The sequence below is a fragment of the Ranitomeya variabilis genome, chromosome 3 (assembly GCF_051348905.1).
Source record: "Ranitomeya variabilis isolate aRanVar5 chromosome 3, aRanVar5.hap1, whole genome shotgun sequence".
Lineage (NCBI taxonomy): Eukaryota > Metazoa > Chordata > Amphibia > Anura > Dendrobatidae > Ranitomeya > Ranitomeya variabilis.
Window position 1 is genome coordinate 115,758,403 of NC_135234.1, and position 23,093 is coordinate 115,781,495.

The window sequence follows — 23,093 nt, forward strand, 5'->3', positions numbered from 1 at the left end:
TTTATCAGAAATAGGAGAGTGTAGTATCTCTGCGAAGTTCGGGTTCAATGTAGGCAATGGCATATTATTTAACCCCTTTACCCCCAAGGGTGGTTTGCACGTTAATGACCGGGCCAATTTTTACAATTCTGACCACTGTCCCTTTATGAGGTTATAACTCTGGAACGCTTCAACGGATCTTGGCGATTCTGACATTGTTTTCTCGTGACATATTGTACTTCATGATAGTGGTAAAATTTCTTCTATATAACTTGCGTTTATTTGTGAAAAAAAAACGGAAATTTGGTGAAAATTTTGAAAATTTCACAATTTTCCACAATTTTTATGCCCTTAAATCACAGAGATATGTCACACAAAATACTTAATAGGTAACATTTCCCACATGTCTACTTTACATCAGCACAATTTAGGAACCAAAATTTTTTTTTGTTAGGGAGTTATAAGGGTTAAAACTTGACCAGCAATTTCTCATTTTTACAACACCATTTTTTTTTAGGGACCACATCTCATTTGAAATAATTTTGAGGGGTCTATATGATAGAAAATACCCAAGTGTGACAACATTCTAAAAACTGCACCCCTCAAGGTGCTCAAAACCACATTCAAGAAGTTTATTAACCCTTCAGGTGTTTCACAGGAATTTTTGGAATGTTTAAATAAAAATTAACATTTAACTTTTTTTTACACAAAATTTATTTAAGCTCCAATTTGTTTTATTTTACCAAGGGTATCAGGAGAAAATGGACCCCAAAAGTTGTTGAACAATTTGTGCTGAGTACGCTGATACCCCATATGTGGGGGTAAACGACTTTTTGGGCGCATGGCAGAGCTCGGAAGGGAAAGAGCGCCATTTGACTTTTCAATTCAAAATTGACTGGAATTGAAATGGGACGCCATGTTGCGTTTGGAGAGCCCCTGATGTGCCTAAACATTGAAACCCCCCACAAGTGACACCATTTTGGAAAGTAGACCCCTTAAGGAACTTATCTAGATGTGTGGTGAGCACTTTGACCCAACAAGTGCTTCACAGAAGTTTATAATGCAGAGCCGTAAAAATAAAAAATCATATTTTTTCGCAAAAATGATCTTTTCGTCCCCAATTTTTTATTTTCCCAAGGGTAAGAGAAGAAATTGGACCCCAAAAGTTGTTGTGCAATTTGTCCTGAGTACGCTGATACCCAATATGTGGGGGTAAACGACTGTTTGGGCACATGGCAGAGCTCGGAAGGGAAGGAGCGCCGTTTGACTTTTCAATGCAAAATTGACTGGAATTGAGATGGGACACCATGTCGCGTTTGGAGAGCCCCTGATGTGCCTAAACATTAAACCACCCCACAAGTAACACCATTTTGGAAAGTAGACCCCCTAAGGAACTTATCTAGATGTGTTTTGAGAGCTTTGATCCCCCAAGTGTTTCACTACAGTTTATAACGCAGAGCCGTGAAAATAAAAATTCTTTTTTTTTCACAAAAATGATTTTTTAGCCCCCAGTTTTGTATTTTCACAAGGGTAACAGTATAAATTGGACCCGAAAAGTTGTTGTCCAATTTGTCCTGAGTACGCTGATACCCCATATGTGGGGGGAACCACTGTTTGTGCGCATGGCAGAGCTCGGGAGGGAAGGAGCGCCATTTGGAATGTAGACTTAGATGGATTGGTTTGCAGGCCTAACGTTGCATTTGCAGAGCTCCTGATGTACCCAAACAGTAGAAACCCCCCACAAGTGACCCCATATTGGAAACTAGACCTCCCAAGAAACTTATCTAGATGTGTTGTGAGAACTTTGAACCCCCAAGTGTTTCACTACAGTTTACAACGCAGAGCCGTGAAAATAAAAAATCCTTTTTTTTCCCACAAAAATGATTTTTAGCCCCCCAAATTTATATTTTCCCAAGGGTAACAAGAGAACTTGGACCCCAAAAGTTGTTGTCCAATTTGTCCCGAGTACGCTGATGCCCCATGTGTTGGGGTAAACCCCTGTTTGGGCGCACGGGAAAGCTCGGAAGGGAAGGAGCACTGTTTTACTTTTTCAATGCAGAATTGGCTGGAATTGAGATTGGACGCCATGTCGCGTTTGGAGAGCCCCTGATGTGCCTGAACAGTGGAAACTTCCCAATTCTACCTGAAACCCTAATCCAAACACACCCCTAACCCTAATCCCAACGGTAACCCTAACCACACCCCTAACCCTGACACACCCCTAACTCTAATCTCAACCCTAATCCCAACCGTAAATGTAATCCAAACCCTAACTTTAGCCCCAACCCTAACCCTAACTTTAGCTCCAACCCTAGCTCCAACCCTAGCCCTAACCCTAGCCCTAGCCCTAACCCTAGCCCTAGCCCTAACCCTAACCCTAGCCCTAACCCTAACCCTAATGGGAAGATGGAAATAAATACATTTTTTTTATTTTATTATTTTTCCCTAACTAAGGGCGTGATGAAGGGGGGTTTGATTTACTTTTATAGCATTTTTTATAGCGGATTTTTATGATTGGCAGCTGTCACACACTAAAAGACGCTTTTTATAGCAAAAAAGTTTTCGCGTCTCCACATTTTGAAACCTATAATTTTTCCATATTTTGGTCCACAGAGTCATGTGAGGTCTTGTTTTTTGCGGGACGAGTTGACGTTTTTATTGGTAACATTTTCGGACACGTGACAGTTTTTGATCGCTTTTTATTCCGATTTTTGTGAGGCAGAATAACAAAAAACCAGCTATTCATGAATTTCTTTTGGGGGAGGCGTTTATACCGTTCCACGCTTGGTAAAATTGATAAAGCAGTTTTTATTCTTTGGGTCAGTACGATTACAGCGATACCTCATTTATATCATTTTTTTATGTTTTGGCGCTTTTATACGATAAAAACTATTTTATAGAATAAATAATTATTTTGGCATCGCTTTATTCTGAGGACTATAACTTTATTTTTTCTTTGATGCTGTATGGCGGCTCTTTTTTTGCGGGACAAGATGACGTTTTCAGCGGTACCATGGTTATTTATATCCGTCTTTTTGATCGCGTGTTATTCCACTTTTTGTTCGGCGGTATGATAATAAAGCGTTGTTTTTTGCCTTGTTTTTTTTTTTCCTACGGTGTTCACTGAAGGGGTTAACAAGTGGGACAGTTTTATAGGTTGGGTCGTTACAGACGCGGCGATACTAAATATGTGTACTTTTATTGTTTTTTTTCTTTATTTAGATAAAAAAAATGTATTTATGGGAATAATATATTTTTTTTTCTTTATTTAGGAATTTTTTTTTTTTTTTTACACATGTGGAAATTTTTTTTTTTAACATTTTTACTTTGTCCCAGGGGGGACATCACAGATCGCTGATCTGACAGTTTGCACAGCACTCTGTCAGATCGGTGATCTGACTTACAGTGCTGCAGGCTTACCAAGCGCTTGCTCTAAGCAGGCACTCGGTAAGCCACCTCCCTCCCTGCAGGACCCGGATGCCGCGGCCATTTTGGATCCGGGGACTGCAGGGAGAGGAGGTAAGAGACCCTCGGAGCAACGCGATCACATCGCGTTGCTCCGGGGGTCTCAGGGAAGCCCGCAGGGAGCCCCCTCCCTGCGTGATGCTTCCCTGTACTGCCGGCACACCGCGATCATGTTTGATCGCGGTGTGCCAGGGATTAATGTGCCGGGGGCGGTCCGTGACCGCTCCTGGCACATAGTGCCGGATGTCAGCTGCGATAGTCAGCTGACACCCGGCCGCGATCGGCCACGCTCCCCCCGTGAGCGCGGCCGATCGCGCTGGACGTACTATCCCGTCGGTGGTCATACGGGCCCACCCCACTTCGACGGGATAGTACGTCCAATGTCAGAAAGGGGTTAAGAAGTCATCTAGTTTAGATGGAGTAAAGACCGTTCTATCCGTATATACATTTTGATAATATTTTTGCAAAGGGTCGTAGATTTTGTTTGGGTTGAAGGTAATCTGAGATTGTTCATCTTTTATAGAGAAAATGGTATTCAATTGTTTGTGTTTCAATTTACGAGCTAGCATTCTATCCATTTTGTTGGAAAACTGGTAAAATGTAGCTTGGGTCCATCTAATAGCCCGCTCAGTACGGGTGGTCAATAGGGTATTTAAACGTAGTTTTAAATCATAAATTTGTTTAGATAGGTACATGGAGGGACCAGATTGGTTTGCTAGTTCTAGTTTATAAAGTTCATTTTCAAGAGTAGATTGTTCTTGCAATCTGTCCCTTTTTTTTTTTAGAGGCAATTTTAATAAAGACACCTGTTATATATTTTTTGTGGGCCATCCATACATTACCCGATGGGGTTTCGTCAGAGTTATTTGAAAGAAAGAAAGATTTGAGTTCTTGTTCGACTGATGTCCTCACCTGGGGATCTGACAGCAATGATTCATTTAATCTCCACCTATATAATCGTGAAGTTGCTTGGTCAAGTTTAAATACGGATAGTATACAATCATGATCTGACAATGACGAGGGAATATGTTTGGAATATAGTAAAGATGGTATATTTTCTGAGTTGGTAAGGATCCAATCAATCCTAGAATAGGAATGATAAACTCTAGAAAAGTAAGCATATCCTCTTGATTGACGGTGGGTTTCTCTCCATATGTCAACCAAACGGTGAGATTGTAAAATAGTTTGAAGTATCTTTTTTTCCTTCCCTGACATGTCAGATCTTGGATTGTTGGAGCTATCAAGAGTCTTATCCACGATTAAATTGAAGTCGCCCCCCCCATATGATTATATCATACGATACAGAATGCAGGGATCTCGCAACTGATCTAATAGTTTTCATTTGTAACGTCGGGGGTGCGTAGCAACTTATAAATCTGCCATCTTTATCTACTATTGTATCCTCTTGTATAAAAGGGAAAGAATTATGAAGAAAGATAGCAACCCCTCTCGTTTTTTTATCATGTGTGGCTAAATAAAATCTTGAATAAGATTTATGGAAATATTTGGGGGATGAGGTGTTTGAGAAGTGTGTTTCCTGCAAATATATTACATCAGGGGAATTTTTTGAATAATCAATGAAGGCACGTTTTCTTTTTACTGGGGAATTAAATCCCCGTACATTATGTGATAAAATCTTATACATTGATAATATACAATAATCTATCTAAGTCACCTGGTACAACATCATATATGATGCACTGCTTTCACTGACTGTTTTTAAAAAATATTTTACCTCACAAAATGTATCCTCTGCGATCTCCTGCTGTAATGTCAGTATTGTCTTTTGCTTCCTCCACTGCCCAGGAGCTGTGGCATGTTCGGTACACGGTCAGACACAGACAATTTATAAAATGAACTTTTGTTCGTGGGAAAACCCCTTTAAAAAGCAAATATCAATGCCAACATGGCTCCTCATACAAAGTACGCCAATGACAATGAAAGGAAAGCAGCAAAGGCACAAGGTCGAAGACAACAAAGGGCAAATGAGACTCTTGAAGAGCAACAGCATCGCTGGGACAAAAACAATGACTATAAGCGTAGGCATCAAGCACATGAGTCCCCTGATGCAAAAGTCATTAGATTATCACAGGATGCCATTAGGCAACAACAGCGCCACATGCCTGCCCCATCATGACATTACCGCCCTCCCGAAGAGATAGCATCGGGCCTCCATCTAGTTACAATAATAATAATGATGATCTATTTTCATCTAACGTTCTTTCATTTTGAATTCTATTCTCCAGATAAACTCAGAAATATCCGTCCTCAGTTAGTAGAACGATGCAGTTCAGCACTTCTACAAGAGTTGCTAGATGACTTGCTTCATATAAAGGTACTAAGGGATGCAGAGGTGGAGCATATCCGGGAAGCTTTCCCGGAGCGCAGAGACAAATGTCGAACACTGATTGATATTGTGATAAAGAAAGGAGAATACAGCTGTAAGATACTACTCCAAAAAATAAGAGAAAAAGATCTGCCGCTTAGTGAAAAACTGGAAATAACAGGTAAATATGTAATTGTGGCACATTGCATTATTATGGAAATGACGGCATAATGACGCTATTGTCTGATAATGACTCCATTAATCCACATCTAATATAGTAGTATAAATATAGTATAAAGATTATTAGTAGGGATGGACTGCTGCCAGATAATCCCAGACATCCTTTCCCAAGGAAAGCTAGACTGGCCATGTTAGATCACATAGAAAGTTTTCTTCTTGGGGCGAATGGATCCATTTGTGTCCTCTTAATCCCCAAACTCTGGAACAGGGGTCCCGTATTCTCCTTTGAATCTAATGTTTGCCGGTCCTCTAGACTTTGAATGGAGGCATCAAGCATGTGCGACCGCTGCTCCATTGATATAGGGGGAATGGGACCCCTGTTCTGGTGATCATTTGTGCTCTCATTGTTTGGGCTCTCACCAATCTAGCAGATATCACCTATTCAGTGGATAATTAATAACATGTTATTACTGTCACAGTTCTTTTAAATTGGTCGTTCACATTGCTAAATTTGTCATATGTGTTTGCAGAAGATCAAACTTCCAAACATGGCAATGATACAATACACTACTCACGAATGGTGCAGGACCCAATAAACTGGCTCCATACCACAGTGAGTGTGCTCTGAGTAAAACTGTCCAAGTTCAGAAGACAAAACCCTCAGTTTAGAAGCTGCTTCTTCTCCACCATATCATTGCTTGTTTGAAAGAGCACTATAAATGCACATATTCTTCCCACAAATAGATATGCAATCTGGCTGATCTCGTATTTCCAAGTAGTATATTATCTGAAGATTAATCCGAATTCTTCCTCTATTTTCAGCAATACTTCCATTACCTATACAGGAACAAAACAGAAATGAAGCCCACCCTATCCAACCAGGTAACACGTACAGCCATCAGGTTATTGCATGGTGTGTGGTCTGTATATGTGACGGTAAATTGTAACGGTACAAAAGATTCTTGACAATCCTAACAATTATCTGCTACTTTTGGGGTATATGGCCTTTTACAGGGTAGTTAAAAAATGCCCAAAGCTGATTGCATAATATCGATTTCTTGTAGACCTCACTCCAAATGTATCTGCGAGTCAGAACTTCACCTAATTCTATCAGATAAATATTCCAAATGTCACACTATCACCACCAGAAAGTTATATTGTATACTGAAAAATCTCAGCATCTTTCCTCTTCTCTCCCTGTTTAACCCCCTTTTTATCTTTCCTTTCACATCCTTCCCAATATTAAAAGTGTTGTAAAAACTTCAATAAAAATAACTTGTTGAAAAACATCAGCATCTTATTTCCAAACTGTAGTAATTTATTCGCTTCTTGGGTCTGGAATTTGTATGGAAGTCCTGAAAAAAAAATAAAAACACTTTTTTAAAGGAAATCTGTCACCAAGTTTTTGCCACATAATTTGAGAGCAGAATAATGTAGTGACAGAGACCCTGATTTCAGTGATTTGTCACTTACTGGGCTCCTTAGTGTAATGTTGTAAAAATCATTGTTTAATCAGCAGATTATCATTAGAGGACTAGTAAACCTGCTGCCAGGTAGTCAGGCATACTGCTGAGCTCTGTATAACCACCACCACCACTGATTGACAACTTTCTGTGTACACTGTGTATAGACGGCAAGTTGCCAATCAGTGGTGTGGGTGAGGTAATACAGAGTTCAGTATTCAGAACTACTAGATCTGCAGAAGATCAGTGTTTTTATCAAAATGAGAGTAAGCAGCTCAGCAAGTGACACATCACTGATATCATGGTCTTTGACCCCACATCATGCTGATTTCAGATGGGGTAGACCTTGTGATAGATTTCCTGCAGCTTCCATATAAATAAAGGAAGAGATCACATTGGTGGCATGATAGGACCTTTTCTTTACATAGATGTAGATCCCAGCATCTGTCATTCATTATTGGAATACTCTAGGCTGAAAATCTTGGCACGTAAAACCCACAGATGCAAATATGTCCCTCAATCTCAGATATAACGGTAGATGATGTTGATAGCAGATTTGTCACGACTATGTTGTCAGGTGTCCCGGAAAAAACAGGGGCTCCTTCCCTCTCCCTAACGCTAGGGGCGCCCTAGCTCACCCTGTTCCCCGGATTACTTCTGACGGTGAAGACGCCGGGGCCACGTACCATGCCTTAGCTCCTGAATCTGCCCTCAGTATGTACCCTTCCCCCACCAAGAGAAGAGGGGAGTAGTAGTGTACTGTAATACACCAACCAGACTAACAAGTAATACAAACAGGGATAAAGGAAAATACCAATTATACAAACACACTCACACAAACAACAGAGGTATCGGAAGGAGATATAAAAGGGGAGACAAGGGGCGCAGAGTCTAAGTGTAGGTGTATATTCATCGCAAGAACATATATATTGTTGCACTCACCCTTTGGATGTCTTGTATGTACATTCAATTGATCCGTATGATGGATCCACTCCTTATAATCTTCCGGTATGCAGCACAATTGCAGGAACTATGCCAGCCTTAATCCAAGGATTACATGTGAATACAATGGTTAAAAAAAAAAAAGTGCCAAGAAAGGAAATTTTTTTATTTTTTTAACAAACAACAGAGGTAAACACGGGAGTGGAGGATGGGGTAAAATCAAAGTAGGAGAAGGAAGGGAATTATCAAACACCCAAAACATAGCAACAGTCTCAGATAAATCCACCAAACACCTCAAACAACAACTACCAACTACCATCTCTAACCATGCAGCATGAAGCTACTCTGGCAATGAGTGCTTGCCAGGGTCCAGATTATATAGGAGATGGGAGTGGCTAACAGTGAACAGCTGAGAGCCTCAATGCAGGAAAGCTTCTAGGAGCTCTCAACTGAGCATATTAACCCCTGCACAGCTAAAGAAACTTTCACCATTTAATACGAAGGTGAATTGATTCTAAACCGTGTAGGAGTAGGAGAAATCAGATGCCGCGGTCTTCTGGCTCCTCCTTGTCGGGGTAAACCCATGACAAGATTATTATTGATATGGCATGGAAATATTGCATTTCCATTGCCATGTGAGGTCACTGATATAGGCTAAAGATGACTTGTCTGCTTTAGGGACAATTATCTTAACCTATGATGTAGCACCTCTTAGGTAACGAGGAAGTACACAGTAAGGGTAGGTGCTGTAAACGCTGCGGGTTGGACGCTGCATCCAGATGTTACAGCATAGTAGATAGAATTTCAAGAAATCCCATGCCCACTATGTGTGCACCGACGTCCGCGGATCACCCACAAAGACGGACATGCGGCGCGTCTTGCCAGACAGCAGCATGTCAATTTACTCACAAGATAAATTTCATCCGTACAATGTATTGGACAAGGTGATTCCGCACGGTTCAATGAACACATGCGGAATCACCTGCGTTAAAAAACCGGCTGTGCTTTGGACGGAGCGGACATGTGCTGTGTCCAAAGCCCTGCCAATCACTGACCTTGTGCACCTACCCTATAAGTTTGCTCTTCAAGTCAGCTACTTGCTAATTAATTGATCTACACATAGGAGATGCTGGACAACTGAGCAAAGGAAAACCTGACTTTAGAGTCAATAATTAGTTAAGTAAAAAAAACACTTTTATTGAGTCAGTATAATTAAAAGTGCGAGTATGCATTAAAAAAGGGGGCACAAACCCAAACGGGGTACTGTATACAAAACAATATGCAAATGAACAATGTTTCAACCTATGTCAGGTCTTTGTCAACTACTAGGATCAAAACAGTAACAATGCAGTGATATGACAAGAATCTGCATAACTAATCATATGCTAAATAGTTGCAAGTTAAATTTATGTATGAGATAGTCAAGAGATTAACTATAAAATGATGGCAGTCTCACGTTCTTGGCAGTAGTGGATCCTGAAAGTCAAAAGTTCAAAACATTGTAACTAGTGATGAGGGAGTATACTCGTTACTCAAGATTTCCCGAGCATGATCGGGTGGTCTCCGAGTATTTTGGCGTGCTCGGAGATTTAGTTTGTGTCATCGTAGCTTCATGATTTGCGGCTGCTAGACAGCCTGAATATATGTGGGGATTCCCTAACAAACAGGCAACCCCCACATGTACTCAGGTTGACTAGCAGCCGCAAATCATGCAGCTACGGTGACACATGCTCGGGAAATCTCGAGTAACGAGTATACTCGCTCATCACTAATTGTATTCCTTTTGCCCTGCGTTTTACCTGCGGATTATCTGCAGATTTACCGGAATAGGTGTAAAACGCTGCAGAATCCGCACAAAGAATTGACATGCTGCTGAAAATAAACCACCGCAAATCTGTGCGGAATTTTCAGCAGCATCTGCACAGCGGATTTGGTTTTCCATAGCTTTACATACTACTGTAAAACACATGGAAAACAGCTGCAGATCCGCAGCCAAATCCACAATCTGTGCATGTACCCTAAAGCACCAAAAGTAGCATATACAGTATGGCCATAAGATGCATGATGACTAAATAACATAATATACATGCTGTGCCATCTTTAGCTTTAGCCCTTTTAGAGATCATTTCATCTTCAACTTGCTTAGCTATTCACAATAATGGTAATTTTGACCAGGGGTGCACAAACTTTTACATGCCACTGTATATCTTGTGAGATATATCAGTTTGGTTCTGGTAACACTAGAGGTTCATTCATTTATTTTTTTTTTTTTTCAGAACTTACTAGAATCATCACGTGTTCAGAGGAAGAATTTCGAGAGATAACTGCGAAAGAATCAGAGGTGAGGTGATTCATAGGAATCATTCAATAATGAATACTAAAGACTGCCATCTTTTTCGTGTGGCAACAAATATGGAGAATGATGTAGCCCATCCAGTGAAATTAACCTTTTAATAACTCATTGGCCTGTGAGGTTTTCTCAAGGTTCATTTCACTGGGTGTGCTGCCTGACTCTCCCCATTTGTTGTCTGTGGGTGATTGTTGGACCGAGTCCTTAGAGGTTTACACCCCGCCTTTCAAATTGCCAGTGCTAATGACTGTCCTGTAATTATTTTTTCTCATGGTAGATGTTAGCCAAACCGCCCCTTATATTATGTTCACAGACTCACTTTCGTTACATCTTTTACAAAGTCTCTTGATCCAAAGCGGTTAGGGTTTATTCACATGTTCTGGGCTTTTCGCATTTTGTGAAAATCAGTGTTAGCACAGGATGACTGTTCAAACCAAGCACAGGCATTCGGAGCTTCATGGCGGGACCAGTCATTTACATACACCTTCCCACCTGCTTGGTTTCCACCTATCTCCACCCTTCTCTGGCTCTGTGAAGCCAGAGCTGGCAATCAAGCAGGTAAGAAGGTATATATAAATGATTGGTCACGCCATGAAGCCCTGATTGACAAGACTTAGTGTGAACAGTCGTCCTGTGCTGACAGAGTCCCTTTAATAAAATGTGATGCATTATTACTTTGTACAGTTCTTGTACTGGCTCATCAACTTTCTATTAAGCCTGTACGCCATTTTGTGATCACGCTCCTGAATGCTGCTGCCTGTTAAGCGGTGCTCCACAGAGCAGTTTTTTTAGTGATCGGTGGAAGTCTCAGGACACAACCCCCCACAGATTTGCTGCACATGTTATCAACAGACTAGATATTTAATAAAGCATGAAACGATAGGTTCCCTTTGCGTTATTGGAGTAGTGCTGGGGATCCAAACACTGGAACCACAACAGATCACCACTTTTTAAAAAAACTAAAAAATAGTACAATTTTCTACATTATATCTTTTTTCTTATTCCTCTAGATTTATCCGATTTGTGAGAAGAGTAAACGCAAACGTTTGGCTTTGATCATTTGTAATATTAATTTTCATGATAAGAAGGTTCGAGAGCGCGCCGGGGCACAGTTTGATCTTACAGGAATGAAGGAACTATTAGAAGGATTTGACTACAATGTGCAATGGAAAAAGAATCTGACAGCTGCGGTGAGGACTAGTTCTATGAAATTTAGGGTCGGAGTCCATGGGGCTAAATGTGTACAATTATGACTGTGCATTAAATGCTGTAGTTCAAAGCAACAGAAAGAATCAGTGTTGAATTTTTACCTACAGCATAACCACACATCAATGTAACATGGGCCCTCATGGTGGCCACACACTTTATGAGGCATTTAGATGTGCTGATTTCATCTCGACAATGCACCTTAACGAACGCTGACCGACTATATAACAATCCATTAACATTTATTAACTGGCCTGTTTACATGGGGACAGAGGAATCACTAACGCGATTATATATACTTGTTTCTTCAAGGAGGAACTCGGGCTGTGTGTCCATCTCCTTACACATGCACACTTGGGTCAGCCAAGTTGGCGTTGGCGATGCTTATCTCCAGGAAGAACGTTGGGGTGTTCAAATTTAAAGCACGACTCCAAGTTCCTGGCCCCGGCCTTATACTTTCCAGCCGCCGTTTTCATCTGTTCTCGGCAGCGCTCCAAACGGTCTGCAGCCGTTTGTGACCTGACGGATCACTTGCTCCAGTGTTTGTTGGAGGGATCTGGGAGTCATAACATAGTGTACATCTATGAGAGCCAGAACAAGGCTTTCATAGACAGCCGAGAAGAGTTGAAGACAGTGGCGGGTAAGTAAAGGCTCGAGTCAGGGACCATACGTGGTGCTTCAAACTGCCCAATCCCTACTTCCCGCACGTACTCCCATCTCCCATGCCTAGATCACCAGGTTTGGCTCACTTTACTTTAATTTGTAATATACATATGCTGTACTTATCTTCTTATATGAAAATGAAAAAAATACAAACCACTCAAACCTCTATAAAATATGTAATTATATAATCCTAAAAAAAAGTTAAAATATTTTTATCATTTTTTTTCTTTTCAGGAGATGCGGACCATGATGAAGAATTTCGCTACTGACCCGGATCACAAGGATTCTGACAGCACATTTCTGGTTTTTATGTCTCATGGAGAAAGAGACTTTATTTATGGGACTGATTTCAAAAGAGAAAATGTAGAAGGTCGGGAAAGAGTCACCGGTGATCTCCGTGTTGATGATATGTTCAATATATTCAATAACAAAAACTGCTCCGGACTGCGGGATAAACCCAAAGTGATAATTATCCAGGCTTGTCGTGGAGGTACGGTAAAGGAATATAACATGAGACGTGTTGTACAGTGAGAAAAGCAAAACTGTAATAAAATATAATTATTCTCGGTCGCATTTACAGCTATGTAAGTTTTCATTAAGATTTATTTCAAACAGATCACAATAGATCTGTCATATTTGTCATGTATCCTGGAAAAGCAGAAGCCAGAACATAGCCTCAATCTTCTTTTTTTGAAGGATAGTATCATTTTTTACAATCTTTACCTTTCCTTAGTAAAAAATTGCAAAAGCACTGAGCTCCTCCATGAGCGCATGCACAGAGCGGGTTACTGGTTCACAAAATTTCTATTGAGACTAAAGCAAGGGAAAATAAATATAAAAAAGATAGGTAAGTTTCAAAGGAAAATGGAATCATTCAAAATTATACAAAAATATTTTTTTACAGTTAATAAGAAAATAAAGCAAAGTTCTGTAGATTGAAGGAATTAAAGCATGCTGTCTTGTGCTAAACACTGTTTGTAAAAGTCAAATCAAATATTTCTGACTAAGAAATAAATATTTTTATGCAGAAGAGAGGAGTTTGGTACTGGACAGCGACAGTGCTCAACCGCCCCCAAGCATCCAACAAAAAGATTTGGAAGATGATGCTCAGCCCATGGTTCTTAGGGAGACCGACTTCATCTGCTTCTATTCTACAACACCAGGTACACAAATGGATTTACAGGGTTTGTCCAGAAGCAGGCGGTCATGCATACTTCTGGCCACATTCCAACTAGACGTGCCCAGCCTCACTCACTACACTTACCGTACATTCAGCGAGGCCAAACACGGCTAGTTGGCATGTGACCGCTTGTATGCAAATTGCATACTGGTGGTCACGTGCCCACCGCTGGGACCAGAGAATGCTCACAGAGTGCAGAGCATGCAATGTGAGGATTCACAAGTCTGCAGTCAGAGCTACTGCAGACTTGTAGCCTAAGGCCAGACAACCCCTTTAACTAGTGTTAACAAACTTTTACAGTTTTTCAGTACTGTCTATCACTATGTTGCCAAATGCATCTATTTATAATAGTAATGTATAGTAATATTGTAAATATTGTAATAAATATATTATAAGCTTTTATGGAGACAAACTGAAACACAATATGATCAGCTCTTTATCAAGGGTGGGCAGCTGGATAAGGTGGATAGTTTGTGCATGTGGCATCACCCCTGGGTTGGGAATAGGAGTACACAGGCCATTTAATTACAGTATGTCTTCATGACGTTTTCTCAAGGCATTGTGTAAGAGTCAATATTTAAGGCCTATCCCAAATGTGCCCATCAACATTAGACTAAAGTTGTAAAAAAGTGAACAAATTAATCCATATCTCCCAAACTTGTTTTACACTTGATTGTTCTTTTTTTTTTTTTAAATGTTCCCAGAAAGATCATTTGTTACTGTAATGGCCATATGGTTCAAGAGGTCTATGACTATGTCAGCCAAACGATTAGCAACCTATCGATATCTTGTTCATAAGGCTGCCATTGAATTAGGCCAGTATTGATCAATGGAGGTCCAAATCCCATGTTACTGACCAGTAGCACGCACAGCTGTCAGCATCGACAAGCTGCTCTACCTGAGTAAAGAAGGAAGAGACCCATTAATTTTGACAATGATGGGTATCCAGTATATAGGCCCCAAAAGATCAAGCATGAATGACTGATCATACGAATAAGCCATCAGGTTATTTAGGGGTCCCTACAATGCCCAGCGGTAGATGTCAAGGCACAGATCCTTTTTATTCCCTGGAGATAAGCTGCCACCAGAAGTGTTCGACAGTTCAATTCTCCTCTCTGTCTAATGAGAACTCGGCACACTCATCCAAACAGAGTGTTCATATGTATAGGGGCTTCAAAGGGAATAGCTGGCAACCTAAGAAACAGACAATCCCTGCATGTGTTGCGGCTGTCGAAAAGCTGCGAGACATCTAGCCACGCCGACTTGAACATAGTGTTCGAGCACGACGAAGATACTCTATTACCGCACGAGCATGCTCAGATAACACCCTATCCAAGCACGCTCGCTCATCAGTAGTAATAAATAAAACAATAAATATTTAATAAAGTATTCATTAAAGCCACAGTGGAGTGGTGATAACATAGGTACAAACCACACTACCGCTATCCTGAATTTTTTTGTGTCTGCACCCAAGTATTATGCTTGTAATATTGTTCTAGTTTTCAGACATACAGATGTTTCTTTTTCTTTTGTCACCAGATACCGTTTCCTTTAGAGATCCCAAATCCGGCTCCCTGTTCATTAAACAATTGATTCGCGACATGAAAAAAGATGCTCACAATTTACCTATACAGGATATCTTCCAAAACGTAAGTCTTCATAGAGAATTTGTAGACCTATCTAATGACAGTGGTCAGCATACAATTTTGGGCCTTTAAATTGAGAATAATATGTTGTGAACACCAATTTGTTAATTTAATGTTAACCCCTTAATTGCCCAGAGTGGATATATCCGTCATGGAGAGGGACGGGGCGTGTGGATTGGCCTCATGAGAAGTATCATTCAAACTGTGCAGTTCGGGCATCTAGTCTGGGTGCCCATCGTTCCTCCCTGCCACGTGATCGCAGGGTGATTGCATTGCTTGCCATAATAAAAGCCCTTATCACTGCCATGTTGGTAATCCTGTGGGCCCATGATTAAGAATATATATAAGGAAAAATTGAAGTAGTACAGTATGTAGTCCAAGCGATCAAATGATCACAAGTTCAGATTCCCTATGGAAGCTAAAAAAAAAACAGAAAAGTAAAAAAAAGTTTTAATACATATTAAAAAATAAAAATGTTAATTACTCTCCATTTCTCCAGTTTAAATTAATGAAATAAAAAAAATAAAAATGAATATTTGCTATTGTTGCTTTCATAAAGGGCTGTCTAGTAAAACATAAAAATTTTAACCTATATGGTAAATGCCATATAGCTGTTGGATAGGGGGCGGACATATCATTGATGCAACCTGTGTGACCGTGCAGGGACTCAAGAGATAAGGAGTCAAATTTCTACCCACGCAGTAATCCATATCTGGGGATCAACCAGGATGGTGCCAAGATGCGACCGTCCCGGCTGAAAACCACTGGTGAATGAGATGTTGCGAGTGCAGCTTCCCTCATAGCCTGAACTGCGGTGACCTCTGGACCGTGGGAAAATGTCCGTGCATTTTCCCACGGTCCAGAGTTCACTGCAGTTCAGGCCGGCTGGGAGGGCAGCCTCAGTGACTAGAGGTCCAGTTTGTAGACAGCAGTATTGTGTCATCTATAAAAGACGAGGAGAATCTGTAATGATTATATATAAGAAAGTGCCTCAAAATCATGTCCCCAACACAAATAAAAATATATATAACATGGACAAGCTATTTACTTTAATATTAAGCATATATTAAAAAGTTAAAATGTATTTTGATGTCTCTTGGTTTTCTTTCTCATCATAGGTCCAACGCTCTTTCAAGAATGGCATCCAGATGCCAACGCAGGAAAGGAACACCCTTGTGAATAAATTTTTCTTGTGCCCCGGGTATTAACATTTGGCTGTAGAAATTCCTCGGTGTTTTAACAGCTTTTTATTTTGTTTTTCAAAGATATAAAGCTGCAAGTGTATGTGCATTGCCTCAATATAAAAGACATACTTATTCAACTACAAACACTTTAATAAGGCATAGATCTAAGTGAAGAGAGTCCATTGTTTCTTTGATTTTTCTGGTACAGTAACAATGAAGTTTTAAAACTCTATAGGTTATAATCTCAGTTACAGGTTCATCTTAAATCAGACATACATATTTGCAGAATATTTGCTACTACAGCTTTGGCAAAAAACTAAGAGACCACCACATCAAAACCCTGTCATGGGCAGCCCAATCTCCAGACCTGAACCCAATTAAAAACCTCTGGAATATAATCAATAGGATGATGGATAGTCACAAGCCATCAAACAAAGAAGAATTTTTGCACCAGAAGCAGTGTGAAAGACTGGTGGAAAACATGCCAAGACACATGAAAGATGTGATTAAAAATCATGGTTATTCCACAAAATATTGATTTTTGAACTCTTCGTAAGTTAAAAAATTAGTATTGTTGTTTCCAAATGGTTATGAACTTGTTTTGTTTGCATTATTTGAGGTCTGAAAGCCCTGTTTTGTTTTGTTTTACCATTTTTCTTTGTCAGAAAAAAAACCCAAAATGTATTGCTTGGAAATTCGGAGACATGTTGTCAGAAGTTTATAGAATAAAAGAACAATTTACATTTTACTGAAAAATATACCTATAAAGAGAAAAATCAGACAAACTGAACATTTTGCAGTGGTCTCTTAATTTTCACCAGAGCTGTATGTGTTCAAAGAAACATACAGCAGAAACGAAAACCAAACCCATCCTCTCCTTACCTAGCCCGTAAGACTCAGGGAAGGAATAGTCGCATCCTAGGTTCTGCCTTACTGCAGGTTCATCAAATCCCCTGAAGTTTCCATCTCTTCAGAGTACCTGCAATGTCTCAAAAACCAAGTGCAATTCCTCATTTAAAGAAGCTTTCCCAGCATTTTTTGAAACATACAGGTGCTTCTCACAAGATTAGCCATAATCATCAACATTAACAGAAATAAACACTTGAAATAGATCACTCTGTTTGTAATGGCTCTATATAATATGAGTTTCACTTTTTATACTGAAGAACTGAAATAAATTCACTTTTTGTTGATATTCTGATTTTGTGAGAAGCACCTCTATACGTGTGTATGTACATGTATGTATGTATGACAAACAGCACTACGGTCAGACACTGTGTGTGCCGGCAACAACGAAGAGCGGCGACATGGTCTGGAACAGAATTGGGACTGTGCTGAAAACTGGAGAAGACGTGTTCTCTAACCAATAAAATACACTTACACTACAGTACATACGATACATATGTAGAAATTATTCGGGTAAACATTTTGCTAGGCATGCTACTTTAAGAGATTTCTTTCTACCTTCAGTCTTGCGAATGACACTAACAATGGATTACGTTCAAGGACTTCTCTCCATTTGCATCTTTGTTTTTTATATTTATTTTCATTACTTGTCATTTACAACCTCAATTCCAAAAAAGTTGAAATGTTGCACTGATTTGGAAATCTCATATAGCCATATTTTATTCACAGCAGAACTTTAGAAAACAGATCAGAAGGTGAAAGTTAGACATTTTCCATTTCATTTGAAAAAAAATTACGGTAACTCGATAAGAAATTGTTGGCAGCAACGAATGTATGGGAAGTGGGGAAAACAATTGCTGGGGATTTGGGAGAGGAAAGTTATCCCATTCTTGTCTGATTTTGGATTCTAGTTGCTCAATATTCCTCAGTAAGGATTATTCACTTCATCATGCACCAATAGGTGCTAGGTCTGGACCTTCATCACCCGAACTGTTCTTCTGCTATATGCATGAAAGAACCATGTCAGGTTATAGTGCAGCACCACCTGATCACAAGCATCCAATATTGACATGGATTTCTCCATACTCTGAATATTTTGATGATATTATGTTCTCTAGATGAGGGATATTCAGTTTTTATAATTTTACATTGAGGAACATTTTTCTGAAATTATTTCACAATATTTAGAGCAAGGTGCTTTAAATAAATGCAGGTTTGCCAGTAATGTACAAAAGGACACAATATGCAAGGGAGTATTGACAATAAATGATGAAGGAGTACATAGTGAAAGGTACTATACCTGTTAGGCTACGTTCACATTTGCGTTGTGCGCCGCAGCGTCGGCGCCGCAACGCACAACGCAAATAAAAACGCAGCAAAACGCATGCACAACGCTGCGTTTTGCGCCGCATGCGTCGTTTTTTTCATTGAATTTGGACGCAGCAAAAATGCAACTTGCTGCGTCCTCTGCGCACCGACGCGGGCGCCGCAGCGACGCATGCGGCGCAAAACGCAAGTGCGCCGCATGTCCATGCGCCCCCATGTTAAATATTAGGGCGCATGACGCATGCGGCGCCGCTGCGGCGCCCGACGCTGCGGCGAGGACCGCAAATGTGAACGTAGCCTTAGATGATAACTGGGGACCCACCACACCCGACGCGCGTTTTGAGCTGAAATGCTTCATCCAGCATATTGTGTCCTTTTGTATATTACTGACAAACCTGCATTTATTTAAAACACTTTGGTTACTTGGCAACTTTGCCTTTTATTACTGCACTTTAGTATTTATGTGTAGGTGCCATTTTTGTACAAACACATTATATATATGTATCGCTTGCATTATGTGATTTTTAATTTCTTTATGCTTACTAGCAACAATTATTGCACTTTATATCCTATTACTCTTTCTGTGATTTTCACATGCATAGGGGTCATTCAGCATGAGAATAATTGTTTGAGTACTTCTTATATATGGGTGTTCCCAGCTTATTCCTGTATACCTGTGGTGCCTGCCTTCAATTGCTTTTATATGTTTTGTTTTTAAACTGTTTGAATAAACTGACATACACTGCTCAAAAAAATAAAGGGAACACTTAAGCAACAGAATATAACTCCAAGTAAATCAAACTTCTGTGAAATCAAGCTATCCACTTAGGAAGCAACACTGTTTGACAATCAATTTCACATGCTGTTGTGCAAACGGAATAGACAACAGATGGAAATTATTGGCAATTATCAAGACACTCAATAAAGGAGTGGTTATGCAGGTGGGGACCACAGACCACATCTCAGTACCAATGCTTTCTGGCTGATGTTTTGGTCACTTTTGAATGTTGGTTGTGCTTTCACACTCGTGGTAGCATGAGACAGACTCTACAACCCACACAAGTGGCTCAGGTAATGCAGCTCATCCAGGATGGCACATCAATGCGAGCTGTGGCAAGATGGTTTGCTGTGTCTGTCAGCGTAGTGTCCAGAGGCTGGAGGTGATACCAGAAGACAGGCCAGTACACCAGGAGACATGGAGGGGGCCATAAGAGGGCAACAACCCAGCAGCAGGACCGCTACCTCAGCCTTTGTGCAAGGGGGAACAAAAGGAGTACTGCCAGAGCCCTGCAAAATGACCTCCAGCAGGCCACAAATGAACATGTGTCTGCACAAATGGTTAGAAACCGACTCCATGAGGATGGTCTAAGTGCCCAATGTCCACAGATGGGGGTTGTGCTCACAGCCCAACACCATGCAGGACGCTTGGCATTTGCCACAGAACACCAGGATTGGCAAAGTCGCCACTGGCGCCCTGTGCTCTTTACAGATGAAAGCAGGTTCACACTGAGCACGTGACTGACGTGACAGAGTCTGGAGACGCCGTGGAGAGCGATCTGCTGCCTGCAACATCCTTCAGCATGACCGGTTTGGCAGTGGGTCAGTAATGGTGTGGGGTGGCATTTCTTTGGAGGGTTGCACAGCCCTCCATGTGCTCGCCAGAGGAAGCCTGACTGCTATTAGGTACCGAGATGAGATCCTCAGAGCCCTTGTGAGACCATATGCTGGTGCGGTTGGCCCTGGGTTCCTCCTAATGCAGGAAAATGCCAGACATCATGTGGCTGGAGTGTGTCAGCAGTTCCTGCAAGATGAAGGCATTGAAGCTATGGACTGGCCCGCCCGTTCCCCAGACCTGAATCCGATCGAACACATCTGGGATATAATGTCTCACACCATCCACCAACGTCACATTGCACCACAGACCATCCAGGTCGCCTCATCAGGAGCATGCCCAGGCATTGTAGGGAGGTCATACAGGCACTTGGAGGCCACACACACTACTGAGCATCAATTCTTGTCTTGAGGCATTTCCACTGAAGTTGGATCAGCCTGTAACTTCATTTTCCACTTTTATTTTGAGCATCATTCCAACTCCAGACCTCCGTGGGATATTAGTTGTGATTTACGTTGATAATTTTTAGGTTTTATTGTTCTCAGTGCATTCCATTATGTAATGAATAAAGATTTACAACTGGAATATTTCATTCAGTGATATCTAGGATGTGAGATTTTAGTGTTCCCTTTATTTTTTTGAGCAGTGTATTTTTTAGCCGTTCACATCCTGGCCTTTGTTGTAAAGCCTTTATTTAGGTGTTCCTATGCTCTCTGCTTTATGGCCATAATATATGATCAATAATTGGTGTACTTATATTTGCATTTGTAATAAACTTAAGAATGACATTATTTTTGTGTGGGTACTTATTTTTTTTGTGGTTTGCAAATGGTATAATGTACATTTAAGTATAATAATAATTTTATTTTATATAGCGCCAACATATTCCACAGCACTTTACAATTAAGCAGGGATATATATAGACAATACATCCAATACAAGGTAGGACATTATAAACAGTTACATTAGGAGTGAGGGACCTGCTCACAAGCTTATAGTCTACGAGATATATACAATCCATGTATAAATAACTATGTAAAGTGAATCAATTTATGGATAATATCTACTTTTAATGCTTTATGGGCCTGGCTGTAACAAGTAGGGCTGATTCTGAAACATGATGATTTTTTCACATTGCGCATTTTCGCTGAGCCAAAAACTCAGCGTTTTTGAGTTCCAGCAAAGTGCATGAGATTTAGTGAGATCTGATGCCCGCTGTGCTTATTGTTATGTTGTGAAATCTGACTTGTGGTGTGTGTTTGAAACCAGCAACATATCAATTTTTCCTGCAGTTATGCTGTTTTGTGTGTAGTTTTCACCATAGGATTGCATTAGATGTGGAAAATCTGCAAATAAAAATGTACATGGGTTTCTAGCGTGTTTCAGCTACGAAAACACATTAAAAGCGCATGTAATATGCACATAACTATATCAATAAAGTTTTGTCCAGGCCTTATGCGAAATATCAAAATCCAAACTTAGTTGTAAACAGGGCAAAAAGGCATGACATCATACAGTGAAGCTGGTGTAAAAATTAAAAAGTTATGACTGTGACAACTATGAATGAGTGAATGAACAAAAAATTAAATCCATAGTTCCCAACCATCCTAGATACAGCGGGACAGTTCGGAATTTGGGTCTATGCCCTGCAGTCCCGGAAGGTCTGCTGTACGTACCTCACTACCACCACCCCCTCTGACATATCATGTCTGGATTACATGCGTTTCTAACTGTGGACTTTCCGCATGTAATGCACTTCTATTGGGAAAATCATAACAATCATAACATAAAACTTGGCATTAATTATACTTTACAGTCATAAATGTACAAATCTGCATTGACATTGACTTGTTGCAGTCTCAGTGGGGGTTATTGTGGCAAAATTGCTGTGGTTTTACTATGATCAAGAGAAAAAGTGAACATGTCCTAATCATATTTTTGTGCTAGGATTTGTTTTGTGATTGTAATGCATGACAATGTCCTGATAAATAGGCCCTGATTCATCAGGCAGTTTTTCTCAGGTAAAATGGTTGTGCAAAAATGTTGTAACTTTTGTTTGTTTTTTACCCCCGTTTTGACCAGCTCCATCATCTTTTTGAAAAGTGGGTGTATATTATCTAGGAGCGGGGTGGTTGAGTGAGGCCAAATTTATCATAATTTATGCCAAAGAAGTGGCGTAAAAAGACTTGGGTATACTAATAGATCACAGACTGCACATGAGTCAACAGTGTGATGCAGCAACAAAAAAGGCAAAGAGTTCTAGGATGTATTAGGAGAAGCATAGAGTCTAGATCACATGAAGAAATTATCCCCCTCTACTTCTCCTTGGTCAGGCCTCATCTGGAATACTGTGTCCAGTTCTGGGCACCACATTTTAAAAAAAGACATCGAAAAACTGGAGAAAATTCAGAGAAGAGTTACCGGGATGTGAGAGGAGTGCAAACTATGTCTGACAAGGAACGGTTAAAGGATCTGGGAATGTTTACCTTGCAAAAAGGAAGACTGGGAGGAGACTTAATAGCTGTCTACAAATATCTGAAGGGCTGTCACAGTGTAGAGGGATCATCCTTAATCTCATTTGCACATAGAAACACGAGAAGCAACCGAATGAAACTGAAAGGGAGAAGATACAGATTAGATATTAGAAAAATATTTTTGACAGTGA

The 23,093-nt window shown here is 40.3% G+C and overlaps 1 protein-coding gene across 1 annotated transcript in view; it reads left to right on the forward strand.

The window, feature by feature from the left end:
* The window catches only part of LOC143815408 (caspase-1-B-like), a 34,150-nt gene extending 12,931 nt beyond the window's left edge, over positions 1 to 21,219 (forward strand). Inside the window, exons 2-10 of the mRNA XM_077294560.1 lie at positions 5,691 to 5,951; positions 6,773 to 6,832; positions 10,632 to 10,696; positions 11,716 to 11,895; positions 12,809 to 13,064; positions 13,603 to 13,737; positions 15,294 to 15,403; positions 16,519 to 18,797; positions 19,120 to 21,219. Of these exons, the coding sequence (XP_077150675.1) occupies positions 5,691 to 5,951; positions 6,773 to 6,832; positions 10,632 to 10,696; positions 11,716 to 11,895; positions 12,809 to 13,064; positions 13,603 to 13,737; positions 15,294 to 15,403; positions 16,519 to 16,608 (1,157 nt within the window). The 3' untranslated portion in view covers positions 16,609 to 18,797; positions 19,120 to 21,219. The remainder of the gene's footprint in view (positions 1 to 5,690; positions 5,952 to 6,772; positions 6,833 to 10,631; positions 10,697 to 11,715; positions 11,896 to 12,808; positions 13,065 to 13,602; positions 13,738 to 15,293; positions 15,404 to 16,518; positions 18,798 to 19,119) is intronic.
* The last annotated feature ends 1,874 nt before the right edge of the window (positions 21,220 to 23,093 follow it).